Here is a 20034-nt window from a genome sequence, read left to right as displayed (position 1 = left end):
CATTAATAAAAGCTATTGTTAGATATATATATATATACATTATAATGTGATAATTTCTGTATAGGGAATTGTTTTTGTACTTCTATTATATTGATATTGGATATATATTAGCGAATGCAAAAAATAACAAAGAATTTGCTGTCTCCAAGTGGTCCAGTCCCTTCATATTTCGCTGGGCAACCTGGGTTCGATGCCTTGTTAGTGCTCAATAATTATTTTACCTTTGTAATCTTAAGGTATCAAAGTCCCACATTTTTTGCAAAAGAGAAAGGAGCTGAAATGTGACTATATCATACTCTTCTACATGGTACGGAAATGTTAAGGTATTGGGCTTCACGTAGAGCCCAATAATATCTTCAAAAGTTGAAATTTTGAGCCGATTAATTGTTTTTGGGGCCGATTAATCGTTTATTGGGCCGATTAAGTGTCTTCCCGATTTTTTTGTCCGATAAGGGCAAAAGCGCGGTGGATAAGGTGAACATGTTATTTCCAAGGAAATCAGAGCATACAAAGTTGGGGTTTTCAGAATTTTCTACCAGTTTCACCAGTTCCTCAAGGAAACAATCTAGTATCATGATGAAAAAATTTCTAAAGGGTTAAAAGGCTAGAAAGTCAAAGGTGGATAAGGTGAACAATGATCCCAACAACAAATTTGATTCATTGGCCACTCATGTGAAGCAGATAAAAAATCAAAATGCCCAGAATGTTGAAGCCATCAAGTGTGAAGCATGACGTCTTCCTGGAAAGGTTGTGGTAAACCCAAGAGCTCAATGTAATGCTCTCACAAGTGAAAAGGAAAAAGGAGTTGAAAAGTTCACTGATTCAAAGAAGGATGTTGAGGAAAGAGGTGAGCACATCAAGAATCATGTTGGGAAGGAGTTTTATGATCAAGAAGAAATGAATTATATGGGGTTCCAAAACATATGATTCAATCCAAACTTTATGAATATTCTTCAGGAATTTACTAGAAAAGCGTATGTGAAAAATCCGGGTTCATGCTACTTTTAACAGTGATTTTCAGGAAAACCCTCCATGAAAAATCCAGGAACATGTTATTTCCAAGGAAATCAGAGCGTACAAAGTTGGTGTTTTCGGAATTTTCTACCAGTTTCACCAGCTCCTCAAGGAAACAATTTAGTATCATGATGAAACAACTTCTAAAGGGTTAAAAGCTAGAAATTCCAATGTGGATAAGGTGTACAATCATCCCAACAACAAATTTGATTCATTGGCCCCCCATGTGAAGCAGTTGAAGATTCAAAATTCCCAGAATGTTGAAGCCATCAAGCGGGAAGCATGATGTCTTCCTGGAAAGGTTGAGGTAAACCCAAGAGCTCAATGTAATACTCTCACAAGTGAAAAGGAAAAAAGAGTTGAAAAGGTCATTGATTTGAAGAAGGATGTTGAGGAAAGAGGTGAGCACATCAAGAATCATGCATCTCCATCATCCTCATCTTCTCCCAGCATGTCCATGTGTCTAGGATCCCATGCCTTGTTGTACCACAAATTCTTAGAGAGCCTATCAATGAAAAGAGTCTGGTTGGATTCTATAAAAGAGTGAAAATGATTCCTCCAAGTATCTCTTTTGAGAATGCTTGGGATCATTACTATCTGATAATTTTTTCTAGAACACCAGTGAAACAATGGAAGAGATTGAGGCATTGTTTGACAAGGTTAGGAGTGCATCTTCAGTGGTGAAGAAAATGCCAAAGTTAGAATATCTTGGAAATTTTGAAGTTCCTTGTTCTATATCAGAAGTTTAATTTTCACTAATTCCTTTTGTGATATTGAGTCTACAGTTAGTCTCGTGTCTATGAATATTACTGAGAGATTGTATCTTGCTACATAATCTCCTAACCTAACTTTGAAATTTGCATACTCCTCCACCAAATCTCCACAATGTATGATTAACAATCTCGATGTGAAAGGAACTGTCTTGTTCCTATTGACTTTCCGGTTGTGGAGATGGGAAGTGGTCCCGACAAGCCTTTTTCTAGAAAGAGCTTTTCCAGCTATAGTAGGTGCAGTATTTTATATGTCTAAGGGCCAAATCTCATTTGCGAACATTGATGAGAATGTCTATAACAAAGTTGAGCCTCAAGACAAAGGTAAGCATTTAGCCTCATGCACTAGTATGACTGGTGATCTTTTGCATATAGTTGTTCCTCATAGAGATACATGTGATAAGATTAATGTCAAGGAAGTCATGGATGTAGACATTAGCATCAAATCACATAAGCTTGGTGGAAATGCCAAAAAGAAGTTTAAGTGCAAAAGTTTCAAGGGTGATCATCACTTTACATTGATCCATCACAGCTAATATGATGGTGTGATTGAGTGTAAGGTGAAAACCAAATGAGTCTCACAGTCTTTTGCAAAATTTTGAGCTATTATCATCTTAGAATTGAAAAATAAAACCATGATGTTGTGAAGGGTTTCATGAGCATTGTTGTAAAGTTTAAGATATTGCTTATTTCTTACACCAAAACAGTGTGAAACAAGTCTTGGTGAGGGTTTTATTGTTTACTAACGTGTTTGTTCGTTATGTTTTCTTTTTCTTTAGTTGTTTTATTGTGTCAAAACTAGTCGGGAACTATGAGGTTTTCTTGTAACTAACCATCTAACTATTGCTTTAATGACCATTCTTTCAATTATTGATTGCAGATGGTACAAAAAAACACCAAAGTGGATTGATTTGCCAATAACATTCATGCTTGTGCGGGTGTCTGAAGTATACCAAACTGACTTCTCACATAATCTAATTGATTCTCTTGTCTTGGTGGTTGGTATACACTAGATCGGATTCCTCTTTTGCGTCTGAAAAAGCTAGTCTTTGTGAGTATTGTTTCTCTCTCTCTCTCTCTTTCCTTCAATAAAAATAAAAGAAAATAATAAATGATAAAGATCAAAAAGAAGTGAACCATGCACTTAGTGGTTAACCACCATTAGCATTTGTGTCTCGTGAAAGCATGTCCAATAAAAACATTAGATAAAAAAAATGATATCCTACAAAGTAGAGATAAATTAAGGAAGTGAGAAAAGAGAAAGAAAGAAATCAGAGTAAGATGTGTGATTAGAAACCTAAAAGGATAAGATTCCATGTGTCATATGAGACTGCACCTTGAAATCTTAAATGAGGTCAATGGTGGTGAAGTTAGGTATCTTTTATGAGATGTCGATTGAAAATGATTAGGTTGTTAAGTTAGGATCAAATACATGGAAGTACCTTTTTGAAGTTTGTGCTTATTGATGTGGCTTGTATTAGGTAGTTGTGAGATGACATTATAAATGATATGTGAGTTCCTGCGTTATAATACATTTCCACTAGTTTTTGAGTTCTTGTTAGTTTTTAATTGAGTACAAGCAAATGTTCAAATTTAGGAGAATTGATATATTGGTGTTTTTACAAATTTATAACTTATGTTTTGAATCTTTTATCAAGTCAAAGTAAGTGTTCAAGAGTCTTTATTCCTTTATCTAGTTTTTATAGGGTTTAGGTCTACTTAGAACAAAATAGGTCGAATTGGATGCAAAAAGGAAACCTGAAGATGTAGAACTATGAAGATGCGTCAGAAATTTAGCACGGGATAGAATACTTCCTACCAATGGATGAAGCTCAAATTTTGGGACAATATATATATTTGAATTATATGTCCAATGCTGCCCGTTTAAGATCAATCCTTTGGTTATATCAAATGTTATGTGTGTTTTAATGAAGACTAGTTTGTCTGATGGTTTAATACGACCAAAAAAAACTTTGGTTTTTCCTAATTTCAGTTTGTTTTTGCCTAAAAATCGACCAAAACATTTTGAAATATATATACTGTTTTGAGTCATTGTTTAGGTTAAACTTTAATTTGCAGCAGATTTTTTTAGGTTTTTGATTGTGGAGATACGAGAGATTGTTTTATGAACCTTGGTTGCTTCTTTGTAATCTAATGATGTTTTCTGATTTGATTTGTGTTTATGCTTCCGTGTGTAAGTAGTTTCACTGTTAGAGGGAAGGTTTTCAATGAAATTGAAAATATTGAATGTTTATGATTGATAGATTGTGGAATTTTTGCTATAGGTCATCACCTAGATTGATCTTTATGTTTGAACTGATTTGATCATTTTGTTTATTGATCTTAGGTTGATTAGAGGTAGCGAGTTTGTCTAAATGTTTTAAACAATTTTTTGTGAGTAAATTTTTCTTATCCAGCAAATGTTGATGTTAAGGCATTTTGTGAACATATCATAACTTGTTCTTCATGAGTATTTAACCTCATGAGTTCAACGGCAGTTTGCTCATTAGGTTGTTAGACATAGTAATTGGTGTCAAGTACATGGAAAGCTTATAAAATTTTGTTAAACGTGGAAAGAGTATAAATTTTTGTATTAGTTCAAGAATAGTTTTTCATTAATTTTTTGACAAAATACATGCATTCATAATCTGATTTCTTGCAAACTACCTGATGCATAACACTTTTCTTTTATAGTTTACATCATCTTTATTTACTTCATTATTAGTTTTTCTTAAAACCAATATGTGTCTTTGATTTTAACTGAGAATTGAAGTGTGTGTCTACTCTTTATCGATACGATCACGTACTTCTATCGTGCACTTACAGTTAGTTTATTGGGATAAATTGAGTTATCATATATCTTGAGAATAGGTTTTTTTAATAATAATTTATTATACTATTATAAACACTAAAAAAATATTACACAGATGACTTAATAACTGATAAAAGATTCATGTGTAATTATATCATCCGGAACAGTCTTACGAAGATCCATGTTTGAGAATTCTATTAATCTTCATAGTTCACCAAGACCAAAATCTCATGGTGATGTAAAAACATTTAAGTGTTTTTATTAATATCGCTCGACTAAAAGACCTACATTTTAAAGAGTTTCAATTCCAAAAAACTTACATATTATTAACAATAATATATTTGTAAAATATTCCGAGCTTTTTAGTGCATCATCTGCTCTCTTCTCTGCCCTTTCCGTAGGTAGTTTGTGTCTGTCTCAGTGTTCCCCTGTCACCAGCACTAGATTGTTGTTTATTCCAAGTGTTTAAGCCTTGTTTTCGATACCATCCGGCTGTTTAATTTCTATTGTATATATCTTTGGTTAATAAGTATTTTTAGGGAAAAAAATCTCTAGTAACATGACGAAATGAAACATCCGCAGTAGGGGAGTTCTCAATCCAATACTTTTTTAATGAAAGCTCGCAAAATTACACTTTATGTTACAACAAAGGCAACCCACACTATCTCGATAACACAGAAACATAAAAGTGAAACCAAATCAACAAAACTGATCAAAAGACCAAATGCGTCTGCACAAGAATCTCATCAATGAACAAACTGTTAAAACACAATCTTTCAATCCACAATATTAGGATCCAGACCTCTTGCCTTCCTCGTCTTCCCCACAAACAGATCCTTAGATTTGAGCAAACCAGGCACGCAACCCGAGACTGTCATGAAAGGGAACTGAGCCACCGAGTCCTTTCTTCCCAAAGATATTATGGCAATATCGGAACCGGGCTTGTAGCTCGACAGCTTCTTCTCGTTTCCACCAGACATCAACAGCTTTATGTTCTTTGTAGCCAAAGAGGCATGTTTCTCAGCGATGTATCCTTGTTTCATCTCAGGGATATCAGTGATATCTCCAATTGCGAATACATTCTTGCGACCCTTCACTCTCAAGTACTCATCGACCATCAGCCTTCCTTTACCATCCAAATTATCATTCAGAACAGTTCCTTTCAGCCATTCTGAAGACAAAGGCTTGCCGATGCAGAGGAAATAGCAATCCGCGTGTACCGTTTCTCCTCCTGATGTTCGGTAATTTTTATCTCCGTCTGAAGCTGAACTTAGGTCCACCCTTTGATTCAATATAACTTCAACTTTCTTGGTTTTCAGCCAGTCAAACGCTTTGTCTGCAGCTTTTTGACCAACAAATTCCAATAACCTTGGTCCATTGTGTACTAAAGTAACCTTCTTCTCAGGGAAATCAACTGCAATCTCAGCAGCAAGCTCGACACCCGAGGGTCCTCCACCAACAATCAGAATTGACTCAGAAGACTTGATCTTCTCATATTCTGCAAACCAAATCGTTTGATATCAGCAAGACTCGTGTTGGTGAGATATTAGTTAGAAATTCATACCCGATTGGTATTGTGAAAGCTTCTCTTGTCTGGTTTTGGGAAGCACGTCGTTGTGACCTGTAGCGATCACAAGATAATCATATCCAAAGACAAGCCCATCGGCTGTGACTACTTCAGAGTTGGTGATATTGACAGCTGGAGAAGTCACAACACGGCCGTTTTGAAGATACTTTTTGTGGTTGATCAACGTTCTTTCAGCAAAAGAAGGCTCCACCATGGACCTCAAACTTGCCCAGGTGATCTCAAAGTACTCCTTCCTGATATCAATCAAATCTCAGCTTACATTATTGCAACAACAATAAAACACATTACAGTAAGACTTAAAAAGAGACCTAACAAAGTACCCAAAATCAAATGTTGACTAGAAACTAATGTGTTGGATCCTTTTCCGTTACGAGTCAATGGTAACAACCAAATATATAAAACTTACGGATCGATAAGGGTGACGTCGGAATCGAACTGAAGGGATTTGGAGGCCAACGAGCCGGCGATTCCGCCGCCGATTACCACTACCCTCCGCCCATTTCCTGATTCGGGTTCTGTTCTTTCCATTTTATCGATTCAGATTCCAAATGAAACGTGTTCGAATGTTATTTGATTGCTTTCTCATATTTATATACCGATGCTGAGAATAGTCTTCTAGGGTAAGATTGGAATAAATTACTCTATGGTTAACGTGTTCACTAACGTCATATATGACGTCGGCTCCTCTCCCTGGGACGCCGGAAGGATCCAGCCATGTTTCCCCTAATCCTACGTCATCAGCTACGCTAATTTTTTCATCTGTTTTACTTTTTTTTTTTTTTGTAACACTAGCTGTTTAACTTCTTTTTCGTTTCTCTTGGTCTTGAAATAGGGTCATATACCTTCTCATTACCATTAGAAACAATTTTAAAAAAAATTTACTGTTATGAATATTGGGGTGATGTCCATATGGAAAGTCCTAGATATATTTGTTTCTCACTACAAATTAGACTTTGTCTTCAAGCTATTGTAATCTTTTTTTTGTCTGGTTAATTATACTATTACAAATTATGAGAAACATTACATAAACGATATTACAGCCGAAAATTCTACCTGCCTTATGAGGATTCACGCCTAACTGCAGCTATATGAGAACCATTCCTGACGGTACTCCTTGCACTATGCTGAAGATCTCTTGTAAGCATTTTCTCTAATTTTCTGCATAATTCGGCTTCTCTGGGAATTGAAACCTGGACCTCATCCTGTAAAAATTGCGTTGTCTGGGATTTTAACCTCAGACCTGGATGTAGAAGTTTTTAAACCTTGACCACTAGACCATAGATCTTCCACCAAGCTATTGTAATCTTATATAAAGGATCCATTACTCAATGAATAACATATACCAATTCATCTTTCTGCTCTTCTTTACTTATAGCCCGTGCCGGTCCGAGTCTGTACGGCGCCTAAAGTGCAATGCAAAATACTGCCCCATATTATTATAATAAAGTAAATTCTTAAAAGAACTAAAACCACAGTTTTTTTTACACAAACCCAAAACCACAATTTAAGTAAATTTTATGCTACTTCAAAGTTTCTAAATAATTTATAAAACTTACATAAAAATAGAGAAGACAAAATAGAAAACATGCGTAAGAGAGTCAAAATTATAGAGAGTAATCACAGAGGATAATCTAATGGCGTAGCAAAATTTGGCCAAGAAAACTGGAAAAAATGCATTCTGAAAAAAAAATGAATTGTCAAAATGTCAGTGTCCTAATAACAAAAGAGAATTAGATTTTTATTTTGTAATTTGTATGTTTTGATACCTATTATGTTTGATAAAAGGAAATTAGTTGTTAGAAAAGTAAATCAAAATTGATCGTGGGAATCTATCATATCTTAGATACAAAATCTTAATACTTTTTTTGAAGGAAAAAAATGAATCTAAAAGGTGTGGTTCGAACACAACTCATGTGGAACAAATATGCTAGCTAACGACAACCATATCAAAGACACTTGTTCTGTCTTGGCACCCCAAATATTTAATAGATTTTGGTGCTTCAAGCCACTGCTTCATGTGCTTTAACACATGCCTGGTACTGCTTATAGCATGTTATCAGCACGAAGTTCTAACAGTCTTAAAATAAAAGGTATAGATTTTATTATGTTCTTAGTCTTTATTAATCAATCCTTCTTCAAACCATGTTTATTATCGATTCATGGTTTGTAAAAATGAATCTAATTTTATCGATACTTAATTGAAATATTATTTATTGATACTAGAATCATGTTTATTATCAACTCATGATTCATCTACATATCTAAGAGTTTGAGTTTTGAAAGGCTTTAGTCGATGATATCGATTTGCCCCTATTTGGAGGTAGCAAAATCGTTTGATCACGTTCACGAGATCATACCGAAAGTTATAAGCTAGAGCTCAACTCATAGTTATTTCTACATTCGTATGTATAAGATTTTACTTAACTCATATTCTATTACGTGCTATTTAGTGACTAGCTAATGGTATAATTTTTACTTCAGTCTAATAAACATAATTGTTTCATAATGCTCGTTATTGTTTAACATGTTGTTCTTTAAACTTTATGATATTGTTATCTTGCTGTATATTTTAATTTTTGTTTATAGCAAGTAAAATTATAAGTTTGATTTTATTGCTTAGCAACTTTTAATGCGTTTAAATTTGATAGCTTGATTTTATTGCTTACAAATATTATTGTTTTACATATTTGCTTAAACTAGTAGAGTAACATGCATATAATATCTTGCTCACGTCTGCAATCGATTTTTTTTTAACGCTGATTTATTATGATATTACAATTATGATATAGGAAAGATTACATAGACGATTCGACAACCGACAATACTACCTGCCTTATGAAGACCTACGCCTAACTGCATCATCTGAGCCGTCCTATAAAGATCCACGTCTGACCAGATTTACTTGCACCATGTTGAAGATCCCTTGCAAGCCTTTCCTCTGTAGTCTGCATAATTGTTTAATAAATCGCTCTCTCCCGGACTTGAAACCTGGATTTTCTGTAATCTGCAATAAATTGCATAGTCTGGGATTCGAACCCCAGACCTGGGTGTAGAAACCTTTAAACCTTAACCAGTAGGCTACAGTACTTCCATCTGCAATCGATTTTAGCATATAGAGAATATTCCGTTAAGTTGAAATATTACAAACTTGTTTATGCGTCTGAGGAAGTGTCTAAAAGTTCATGTAGTATTGTAATATTGTTTAAATATTGAGTACATATTCTTTGAGTACATACAATATTCTTTACGGTGTATACTGTTTTCACGTGGTCTATGTTTACGCTTTGTCGTTTTTATTTTCTATTGTCAATTAAGCATGGTTTAAAGAAACTTAGAGAAAAGATCGAGCATGTTTGATTTATGAATCAGAAATAAGAAAATAGAGATTTGGTGATTAAAGATAATAGTAAAATTTCTTTTTAGCATACGAAGTCACATTACTCGAGATATATGATTTTACTAATATCAATTTTTACTAATGTTTGCATAAGCATGCTTATTGTTCGTATTTTTTTTGTTCAATGTTCATTGGTTATTGATTTGAACCATTTAAGTTTTCGTAAACAATTGGTTATTGTTCTCCGTGATTAGTATTCACTTTATTGGTATATAATTAATATTCTGATTTTGCATAATTACTAATGACAGTCATATTTTGTATGAGCAAATTTTAAATCTTTCATCAGAATCTATCCTACTATATAATAGCAGCTACATTGGGGCTTTTTAAACTATGCCACATAGGCACAAATATTCTCATCCAACCAAACTGCCATGTCATTTTAGATTGGGTTTAGATTTTAAAAAAATTAATCAGCTTTGCAGCCCTTTTGACCCATCGTGCAGCTGTCTCGATCCCGTTTCACAGCCCAGCCCATTTGCCCAGTCCTTTGTCGATTCTATTTCATTCGCAGGCCCAGCCCATTTTTTATACAGATAACAAGTTTATTGTTCCATATATGATTCTTAGTATTTGAATATAACATATAACATATAAATCTAATAATATTTAAAAAAAATTGTTTTTGTTAAGGGTAGTAGAACATCTGACATGAAAACTGAAGAACTAAAATATAAAAAATGAAAATTATATGATATTCATAAAATTTTCCATCTGCTTTGTCTTTAAAAAAATTAATTACGTAACTAACATTGCATGGTGTTACGTACAAACTTTTGTTAGCTTTTATTTTGTAGTTTATGATCATTACAATAGTATACATAATGAGAATGAATAATATGTATAGAAATTATGTCGTTAGTTATTGAAACTACTTTGAAAATTTTAAACATTTATTTTTTATTTTATACAATTTAAATCTAAATCCCAAATCCCCACCCGTTAATTATAACTCTAAATAACCACATCACACTAAAATCTTTCATTTTACTAAATTTAATAAGTAAAATGACACTAATACCCTAGATATATTAAAAATTACATTGAAAGTGGAATAAACTTACATTGAAAATGGGTGCCTCTTTCATGCTTCTAAGGAATTTAAATCAAAAGAAAGAGTTATGCAATGGAACACGTCTGATTGTTCCTTACCTAGGTGAGCGGGTTATTAGAAGTGAAATAGTTACAGGCTCTCATATTAGACATAAAGTGGACCTTCCAAAAATCATACTATCGGAATCAGTAACTAAACATCTATTCACCCTTAAAATGCGGTAATTTCTAATCAGGCTATGTTACGCAATGACAATTAACAAAAGTTAGGGTCAGAGTTTGAAATATGTCATATTGTATTTGCCACAACCCGTTTTCACCCATGGACAGCTCTATGTTGGTCTTTACCGAGTTATTACCCAATCAGGCCTCAAAATTATACAAGGAAAGGATCAAAAGATAGGAAGGGTTAAAAACATAGTCTACAAAGAAATATACAACGGTCTACCTCGCTCCCCTAAAAAAAATATTATTTTGCAACACAATTCACAACACAATCCAAAAATACTAAATTCTGTTCACTCTCCCCCACAATCACGATCAGATGCTCATCCAGAGCAGATTCCCCGGAATCACGAACAAATTTCTATACTATAAGATGCAAGTAACCAGTAAGTCTGCCGACCAAAACTCTCCGAACTCAATAATGAATATGTACTAACAAAATTCTTTTATAATAATAGGCCCGCTCGCAATAGAAAATGCCATCTCTACAAGACCATTCACAATATACTTCGCAGACATCGTCTACGTCTTATCTTATTTTTATTCTTTTTCGTTAGCTACCAAACTCTATTGCCTTTGGACAATTACTTATTTATACTGTCAAACTATTTAGTTTTGAACTGTGTGAACTGGATAACGTTTCCTTTGGATTGGATTGGATTGCGTTTACACGGTACTAACATTTTATTAAATAATATTTGTTTTAAGCTATAAATATATAATACAATAATTTTTTGTAGATCCAAAATGGTACGTCTAACCATATGGGACAACGAGGCGGCTAATTTCAGGGAGTTAAATCGCATATCTACCAAAAAAAACCAAATCGTAATCATCACAAGTATCATTCCAAGGTTACATGAAGGTAATAAACTAAACAAAAAGTTTATGTCAAACTAAATGCTTACAAATATTACACTTATACAGGAAAACTATCACTCACAACCACATCAGGATCGCACTTTTACTTTGACACCGACATTGATATCATACAACGCTTCTAAAAGACGAATAAACTGCTATCCTAAGCCTGATAGCAAACGACACCACTCAATACTCAAAAATACTCTTTTTTCTTATGAAATTTGATTGCTCAACACAATATATTATTCAAACTTACTTTTGTTTAGAAAAGAAAAACTGATCACCGCATCACATTCAAACAAAAACTCTATGGTTAAATCTACAACATACAAAATTAACAAACACTTTCTTAAACTAAAAACTACTAATCAAAAATATAAATTTTCTTAATTTGAACATGTTATCCGCGCGTAGCGCGGACACCGAATCTAGTACTAATAAAGTTAGGTTATGCTCTCTCCATAGGCTTCCACGACATCAAGGAGAGGGGTGCTTTTCGCGACACGTGTCAACTCGCTGTGGTATGTGTGTTTGTCACGCATTTCTTTTTTTTTTAATTTCTTACATTCACGCGCGTCACGTTTTGTTACGGTGAAAGGTGATGTCTACTCAATTTGGGCTTCGTTTTTATTTTGATAAATTGAGCCCATCATCATTCTTATCTCCTAACTAGCCATGAGTAACTTAAGGTTTGATCTAAAGAAAACAAAACGAAAGGATGTCGACTCAAGGAGAATGAGGCTTTTGCAGACACGTGTCCACTTTTCTTGAGCGACAAAAATGTTCTCGACTTCGTTGTAGGCTTCATTCACGTGCAGTAATTAAAACTTTTGACACCTCAACATATTGGGCTTTGTTTTCTCTGGTCCATCAAGGGATCTCCTTCTTCTTTGTGCTGCTTGAAGAAAACTCGAAGACCTTACGATCTCTCTTCCGCTTCCTCGGCAAAGTAACGTTCCGGCGTTATGTCAATCACTGAAGAAAACCCACTAAAGCCACGATTTCCTCTTCATTGCAACTTTTTGGATTGCCTCAGTTTCACTCTATATATCCTTTTGTTCTCTAGCTTCTCCTCTTTACCAAAATTACAAAAATCAAAGAATCTTAGCAAGCTTCTACAGTCCAAGGTAACATGATTCCTTTTGATTTTTCTCCACTAATTTGAATTTGAAGTCATAATTTCTTATAACGTACGATGTTGTATTTGTAGCTGCGAGATTACCTTACGAACAATGGTCGCAAAGTTGATTCCGTACAGTAAGTCTTTGATCTGTCTAGCAACATTTAACTATTTGGTTTTGTTTGTATCTTCCAGAGAAAAAGCAGAGAATTTTGTCAAAGAAAGGTTAACGAGTTAAAGGCTTATGAAAACCGGAGCTAAACTCATAGCGTGTATTCTGATTCTGTGGCCATTGATTTATTGATTTAATAGGGATGAAATTGCTTCTGATTCTTTGAGTGATGAGAACCCACGTCAGGTTTTTAAAAATTGTGTAGGTTCAAAGGTTCATTCTGCAGATCAAATGATCATATGGATGACGCAGCATCGAGCACTGAAACTTCACATGTACTCGCTCCATCTCTCTCTTCTCTCTGGTCTCATGGCGATTATGATTCTGTTTTTATTTAACTCCAAGGTATTCTTACCTGATTAATTTGTTTACAGGAAGCAAAATACGCTGCTGTATAGGACTATAAATCTTCTTATAATCTTAGGCTTCTTAGTTTTTTTAGGGTTTTGGCAGAAATTCGAAATTAATATGACAAATATTGCAGAGAACGTGTTGAGATTCATAAAAAGTCGTACGAGGCAGATGGGACTTTTGGCTCACCAGATCATTCTCTTAGCCAACTGCAAAAAGTTATGGACACTACAACCGACAATGGAACTAGGGGTCTCAATATATATATATGTGTGTGTACATCCTTTTGATATGGACATGGCTAGGTTATAACCAATATATAAGCTTCTGAAGTTGTGCAAATTTCAGTAGACTCATCTTTAATCCAATTAGTATTATATAGTAATTTGCTTTCTATTTTTAGTTTTCTAAGATACTGTGTGTTTGATTGCAGGGCAGGGGGTTGGTGTCAATGCTCATGTGGATAATGAACTGCCCCAGTTTGTTGCTGACATTGTTGGGAAGACCTTCACTTTTCAGCTCATGCTATGAGCGTTCAACTTCACTTCCAAGCATCAAACCTTCACCATCTCCCGTTCTTTTACTGAGTGTCAGCATGCACCACTCCCAGACTTTTTGGCGATGTGAGTCCCTAAAACTGGGATTAGATAGGATGTTTATAAAGTAATTTATTCAACTTATTGATGCGCTGTGAACAGGGAGCTCAACATGGTCCTGATGATCGGATTCCTGTCCAGAATCCAATAGCTTCTAAGGTCTCTGATGGTACCAGTAGAACTGTTGTTGAGCAGACTGATGGTGTGGCAGCAACACTTGTGAAAATACAAATGTCAACCATCAAACTTCCTCATCTGTTGTACCAGAAAGAGGGGGTTCAGCATCTAACAATCAGACTGTTGGCTCAAAGAATGGAAAGAAGGCACGGTTGGATTAGATCCAACTAGAAAACACAAATCACCATTACATTTCCTTATGTTTATATGTCGTCATTTTCGTTTGGTTATGCACTGTAACTTAGAACTTTATCTATTTTTTAACTAAACTCAACATGGCGGCGGCGGTGTTTAACCTATCAATGAAAGTTTTTTCAGTATACATGTCTTCCTTTTAGCTCAAATTAAGTAAACGCAATATATGCATTGAAGAAATCAAATCTCCTGCATGTTAAATTGTGTTAAAAATAATATTTAATTTTATATGTTAAAACTATTTATCAAAAACTATTTATACAGCAAGGAAATTACGTGACCAATTTTCTGAACTACTGTCAGGAATTACCCTCTTCATTTTTAGATATTCCATCCCTACATAAACATCAAAACTCTGCGTTAAACTACCTGCATCATAATATATAACAGTCTTTCTGTAAATAATCTAACTGGCGTTCATATTAGCTTGAACATATTTGCTAATGGGACCAAATTAAAGCAAGCTTCAGAGGGACAAAACTTCTTTCAGTACACTAAAATGAAATACTTCTTATTGCAATGAAATACTTCTTTCAGTACACTAATTTGTTGACTTTTTGTTAGACTTTTTTTTCTCTGCGAGTTTCTAACTAAATTGTTCAAAATGTGCCAAAACAGACTATGGTGTTAGGCTGCTGTCTTCTATCTAATAACCTTGTGTGGGTCAGGATCCATGAGTTTGGTTCCAGTGTGTTTATAGTACACAAAACATACATAAGTCTTTTGAATTACATTAAAATAACGTCAGGCCAATAAATCAATAATTATTTTATAAACTTATTTGCCAAGAGGATTTCACAAAGGTAGTATTAGTGTACACTTAAATATAATTATATGATCTTTACTCGGCCAACATAATCATAGATAAAACTCTTAAGAAGATTTCAAACACACAAAAGGAACGTTGTTGCTGACCGTTTGGCTAAGCAGGCTCTAAGCTGTGTATCAAGTCGTTTTACCACGCTACTCTGATGATTTAGTGAAGTTGCGTTCCAAAAAAGAAAAAGATCTCAAACACACAAAAACTGATAAAAAGTAATGCATACCTACGTATTATTTTTGGAACATAAACTTTACTTTATGTTCTAAGTTCAACTATATTTAATGCAACTATCAGTTATTTATTCTATTTTTATTGTATTAATCTATGAAAACTATTTATGATATTCCTCTTTGACCTAAGCAACTACAAAACAAAGTAATACACTACTATCATTAACCATATCAAATGAATCAAAACCGATTTCACATTCGTTAAAAAATAAAATACATGAACCCGGCGCGTAGCGCCGGAATACCACTAGTAATTTATAAAAATAAGACTGTAACTACCTGAAGTATGAATGTTTGGATCACCGATCTCCAAGACTCTCTTCAAGATAAGTATTTTATTTTTATGCTTTATTTACAAGGTTAATTATATTAAAACTAGATTAAATAAAATAATTTGTGTGAAAGTTGGCAATGATATAAACTGTATTCAGTAAATTGATTGAGTGGTTAAGAACCTTGTTAAATAGCATATTAGTAAAAATAAAAATTACTGTATTAAGTAATTACTATATGTATTATTTATTTCTTAGTAAAATGTTTGTGATAATACATATCTTTATAGAACTTGAAATAATTTTATTATCATATTTCAATACCATTTTATATATGTGAGTTTTAAGTTTAAGGCTTGACCGTAAAAAAAATCCACAAGTTTTGGAGAATCTATATATATAAAGAAATGTTTGCATCTCTCCTGTGATGCTATGTCAGAAATTCGGTTCACAATGGCACGACACGTGTCTTCCCACACAGTCCGCAGCGTTTCATTAACGTAATTATTCAATAGATGCAGGCTTTGTTTTGGATTTGGACCTTATGTTTTGCTGAAGGAACCAGCCCAATATAGAATGCAAACATAAGCGTCTCAGACATGATGTTAGGGTTCTTCCAATTTTTTTTCTCGGCTGTTCCAGAGCGTATGTTGATTTGAAGAATCTCAACGTAGGGTTTCGAATGCGTCGTTTCATCTTCTTTTCACAATCCGAAACGCTCCCAGTTACTGATTCATCGCCTTAATCCTCTTCTTAACTCTATCAACCACGATCTAGCCTTCAAATGCGAGGTTCTCTTATGCAAGGCGGTCTATCTGCGACTATAAAAAGGTTAACATTCTTTGACACAATCTTCTGAGATCATTTATAGGAAATACTTTCAAATTCACTTTTTGTTGATTTTCACTCCTTTTATTTATGTATTGCAGTCAACTCTCATACAAGCCACTGTGTACAGGGGGTTTAATGTATTCCATAAGCGATTTTGATGTGACTCAGAGCAATCTAAAGTCTCTCCTCTATCAATTTGACTGAATCGTGCGTCTCCACCGTCAAAGTGCGTCTCATCAGATTCTGGGAGGCTCTCCCTCTCTCTTTGTTTTTTTTAGGATGGTTATGATAGACAGATGGTTTTTTTGAACTGTCAACTCTATGTCTTTTCCTTCCTTGGTTTGTAATATGCTGATGAGAACTCCTCCTTCTATCATAGGCTTACTAAAATCTTGGGTTTGATCTATCACGAGTCTTTCTTTCCTGGATTGGCTTGGCTGGATTGGTCTATTCTAATCTATCTTCCTTGCCTTCCTGTCTTGCCTAGCTATGCCTTCTTTCCTTGATTTCAGCCAGGATCTGCTTTTAGCCTGATTGGTAGGTTGGGTGGTGTTGGTTGCCTCACGATAACCAAGTGGGGTTTGTTGATAGGTTTGTTATGCCTGAAGAGTTTATTACTCCCTCCGTTTCGTTATGTAAGCAGTTTTGCTTAAAAGCACGGGTATTAAGAAATTTCAACTTTTTCTAAAACAACAATAAAAACGTTTTTGTATTTATTGCACACATTCATTTTGTCTGCAACATTTAATTAGAAAGAGATTATTGTTAGTAATAAAATTAATAAAAAATAATATCAACAATCACACGTTTGAGTTTTCTAAAAACTTTTTTACAACATTTTAGAGCCAAATTTTTGTATAACTAATTTAAACTAAAAAAATCAAAATTTTATGATGGAGCCAAAGTAAAACTTTTGAACAGTTTGTAATATGCTTATTTAAGCTTCCAACCAAGAATGGTCACTCATTCTTTCCTATGGCGTCTGATTTTGATTTAAATGTTTCAGTTCAAAATTATGAGAGCGATATCTTGTTTGATTTAAACGAAATTCCATCAGAAGAAGAAGAAGAAAGCGTTACCAATGGCTACGAAGATATACCAATTAGTCCAGGTATTTTTTTCTGTTACTTATTATATTCTCTTAAAGAACAGTGTTAAGATTTATGTGGTGGTCACCACTAAACCATTATATTCTTGAATATTTAATCATTTATTGGCTTGTGTGATGCTCTGGTCAAAAATTGTTGGCGTAATCTTATTTCCTTTGTTTTAAAATATGTATATGTTGTTTTGTTGTCAGTCATAATTCTTCTATCCATTTAACCTTATTTTTTTCTTAAATTCATTTTTTTAACAGGACATGATGTTGTTCAAAGTCAACCAAATTTACCAAAAACCAGGAAATTTTTGTCAAATGAAGAAAGGTACGAGGTCTTCGGTGCTTTACTTGAGAAGAGCATTGCGGGAAAGTTGGAAAAAAATGTAACAAAAGAAGTTTCTCATCAGTTCTCGGTGTCTATTGCAACCGTACAAAGAATTTGGAGACAAGCAAAAGCAACAGCTAATACAGGAAAAGTTAATGTATCTCATCGGAGAACGGAGAATTGTGGTCGCAAAAGAATCACGATCGAGCCAACTCAAGTTACTGCTGTTCCATTATGCAAACGGACAACTTTGAGATCAATGTCTATGGCTATGGGCGTGAGTCTTACAACACTATTTAGACGAAAGAAAGAAGAGCTTATTCGACGTCATACCAACAGCATCAAGCCTTATTTGAAGGAAGCCAATATAACAAGTAGGTTACAATTTTGCTTCTCTATGTTGGATAAAAATAGTCTACCTCATGAACCCAAGTTTGTTGATATGTACAACATAATTCATATCGATGAGAAATGGTTCTATATGACGAAGAAGACCGAGAAGTATTATCTACTTCCAATTGAAGAAGAGCCACAACGTTCGTGTCAAAGTAAAAATTACATTGGAAAGGTGATGTTTCTAGCGGCAATGGCTCGTCCAAGATTTGATGAAGAAGGAAATGAGGTATTTGATGGGAAAATTGGAATTTTCCCGTTTGTTACTCTGCGGCCAGCTCAGAGAAAGAGTAAGAACAGAGATGCTGGGACGTTAGAACTAAAAGCGTCAACTTCGGTCAAGAGAGAGGATATAAAAGCATTCTTGATTGAAAAGGTTCTTCCGAATATTCAAGAAAAGTGGCCAAAGGAAGATAGAGGAAAGACTATCTTTATTCAACAAGATAACGCAAGAACACATGTTGAGTGTGGAGATAAAGATTTCCAAGAAGCAGCATCAAAAACTAGTTTTGACATTCATTTGATGTGTCAACCGGCTAACTCACCGGATCTAAATATTTTAGATCTTGGATTCTTCAGTGCTATTCAATCCTTACAACATAAAGAATGTCCAAAAACCATAGAAGACCTTGTTCGTGCAGTAGAAGAATCTTTCAAGAAATACTCGGCAGAGCAGGTAAACCATATATTTTTGACTCTTCAATCATGTATGTGTGAGATCATGAAAATTGGAGGGTTAAACAAGTACAAAATCCCGCATATGAAGAAATCTGTGCTGGAAAAAGATGGTCTTCTTCCTACGCGAATCAGTTGTGATGCAATGTTAGTTCAAAATGTGATGAACACACTTGGATTGTTGTAATGTTTGTTCTGCTGTCATATGGTTTATTTATAATATTATGATTGTTATGATTATTTTTGTAGTCTTCTTATCATATTCTACCAGGTATATGATTGTCCATTGTAATCTGTTTCAGTTTGAAGTTTGTCTCTGAACTTTGATTTTTTTTTTTATGAAGATAAAAAGATGTGGAGAGATGGCACGAAAGATATGTTTCTTCAAAGACCAAATACAAAAGGTTGGAGTTTCTCCTAAAGAGTTTATAGACAAATATGTTTATATGTACTTGGATGATGTTGAGGTGAACTCATATGCTTGCTTTTGTTTTTAATTTCTTGGACAGCCATTGCTTCTCATTTCGCCAGCCCTATACTTGATTTCTTTCTTTCCCTTTTTGAGGTCAAGCTTGGAGAGCTAGAAGCTGAACTTTCTGTAATCAAGGTCATAGTCAAAACGTTGCAGTGGCTATCAAGTATCAACAGTAGCATCCTTAGTGTCTTACATATGGCAACTCTTCCAAAGGTCTATTGTTATTGTCTCAAACATCGTTATATATATGAAAGATTCTGTAACTAAGGTAAACAAACTGAAGAAAGCAATTAAGTTTGATTGTAATAAGCACTAAACACTAACCAAAATAATAATATTGATGTTGTGTTCGCAGGCTTTTATGAAAGCTATACTGGAGAGCTTTACAAGAGTACTTCAAGGTTTAGCTTTTAACACTGTTGCTTAAAATGACTAATACCATCTTTGTAGACAAAACTATGAGATGCAGTGAATAACTTCTTATAGGTTTTACGTTTTACTTCTATGTTTGCGCTTTTTCTTCTTCTCTTAATTATATCTCCTGTAAATTTGGGTCAGATAAAAATCAATGTAA

General features: G+C 34.2%; 3 protein-coding genes across 7 annotated transcripts; 2 read left to right on the top strand and 1 right to left on the bottom strand.

Annotated features, from left to right (window-relative positions):
* Window positions 1-5184: 5184 nt before the first annotated feature.
* LOC106347690 (ferroptosis suppressor protein 1-like) lies at window positions 5185-6798 on the bottom strand. The gene is made up of 3 exons (XM_013787280.3): window positions 6591-6798; window positions 6161-6417; window positions 5185-6094 (listed from the first exon to the last, which is right to left on the bottom strand). Exons 1-3 carry the CDS (start codon window positions 6710-6712, stop codon window positions 5373-5375), a joined length of 1101 nt encoding a protein of 366 aa, XP_013642734.2. The 5' UTR covers window positions 6713-6798; the 3' UTR covers window positions 5185-5372.
* A 5744-nt stretch (window positions 6799-12542) lies between these two features.
* Window positions 12543-14462, top strand: LOC106351751. Of its 5 annotated transcripts, XM_013791504.3 has the most exons (6): window positions 12544-12853; window positions 12937-12983; window positions 13224-13293; window positions 13503-13641; window positions 13803-13992; window positions 14068-14462. In XM_013791504.3, exons 2-6 carry the CDS (start codon window positions 12959-12961, stop codon window positions 14085-14087), a joined length of 444 nt encoding a protein of 147 aa, XP_013646958.1. In that variant the 5' UTR covers window positions 12544-12853; window positions 12937-12958; the 3' UTR covers window positions 14088-14462. The 5 variants fall into 5 exon arrangements, 3 of the variants coding, with proteins under 3 accessions (XP_013646958.1, XP_013646957.1, XP_013646959.1); XR_002652743.2 differs by having other exon boundaries at window positions 12543-12853; window positions 13224-13363; window positions 13503-13992; XR_001271384.3 differs by having other exon boundaries at window positions 12543-12853; window positions 13224-13639.
* Window positions 14463-17468: 3006 nt separating this feature from the next.
* LOC125609944 lies at window positions 17469-19305 on the top strand. Its single transcript, XM_048781570.1, has 3 exons — window positions 17469-17604; window positions 17851-18986; window positions 19288-19305. Exons 1-3 carry the CDS (start codon window positions 17469-17471, stop codon window positions 19303-19305), a joined length of 1290 nt encoding a protein of 429 aa, XP_048637527.1.
* The last annotated feature ends 729 nt before the right edge of the window (window positions 19306-20034 follow it).

The sequence above is a fragment of the Brassica napus genome, chromosome A6, assembly GCF_020379485.1.
Source record: "Brassica napus cultivar Da-Ae chromosome A6, Da-Ae, whole genome shotgun sequence".
NCBI classification, from domain to species: domain Eukaryota; kingdom Viridiplantae; phylum Streptophyta; class Magnoliopsida; order Brassicales; family Brassicaceae; genus Brassica; species Brassica napus.
Note: the sequence above shows the minus strand (reverse complement) of the source record. Positions and strands in the feature narration are given on the sequence as shown.

Coding starts and splice junctions, on each gene's coding strand:
- LOC106347690 (XM_013787280.3), bottom strand. CDS start 6,712: ATGGAAAGAACAGAACCCGAATCAGGAAATGGGCGGAGGGTAGTGGTA. Junction 6,418..6,590: donor GACGTCACCCTTATCGATCC/GTAAGTTTTATA, acceptor GATTGATATCAG/GAAGGAGTACTTTGAGATCA. Junction 6,095..6,160: donor GCTTTCACAATACCAATCGG/GTATGAATTTCT, acceptor TTTGGTTTGCAG/AATATGAGAAGATCAAGTCT.
- LOC125609944 (XM_048781570.1), top strand. CDS start 17,469: ATGGCGTCTGATTTTGATTTAAATGTTTCAGTTCAAAATTATGAGAGC. Junction 17,605..17,850: donor AGATATACCAATTAGTCCAG/GTATTTTTTTCT, acceptor TTTTTTTAACAG/GACATGATGTTGTTCAAAGT.
- LOC106351751 (XM_013791503.3), top strand. CDS start 12,692: ATGTCAATCACTGAAGAAAACCCACTAAAGCCACGATTTCCTCTTCAT. Junction 12,854..12,936: donor GCAAGCTTCTACAGTCCAAG/GTAACATGATTC, acceptor TTGTATTTGTAG/CTGCGAGATTACCTTACGAA. Junction 13,993..14,067: donor CTCCCAGACTTTTTGGCGAT/GTGAGTCCCTAA, acceptor CGCTGTGAACAG/GGAGCTCAACATGGTCCTGA.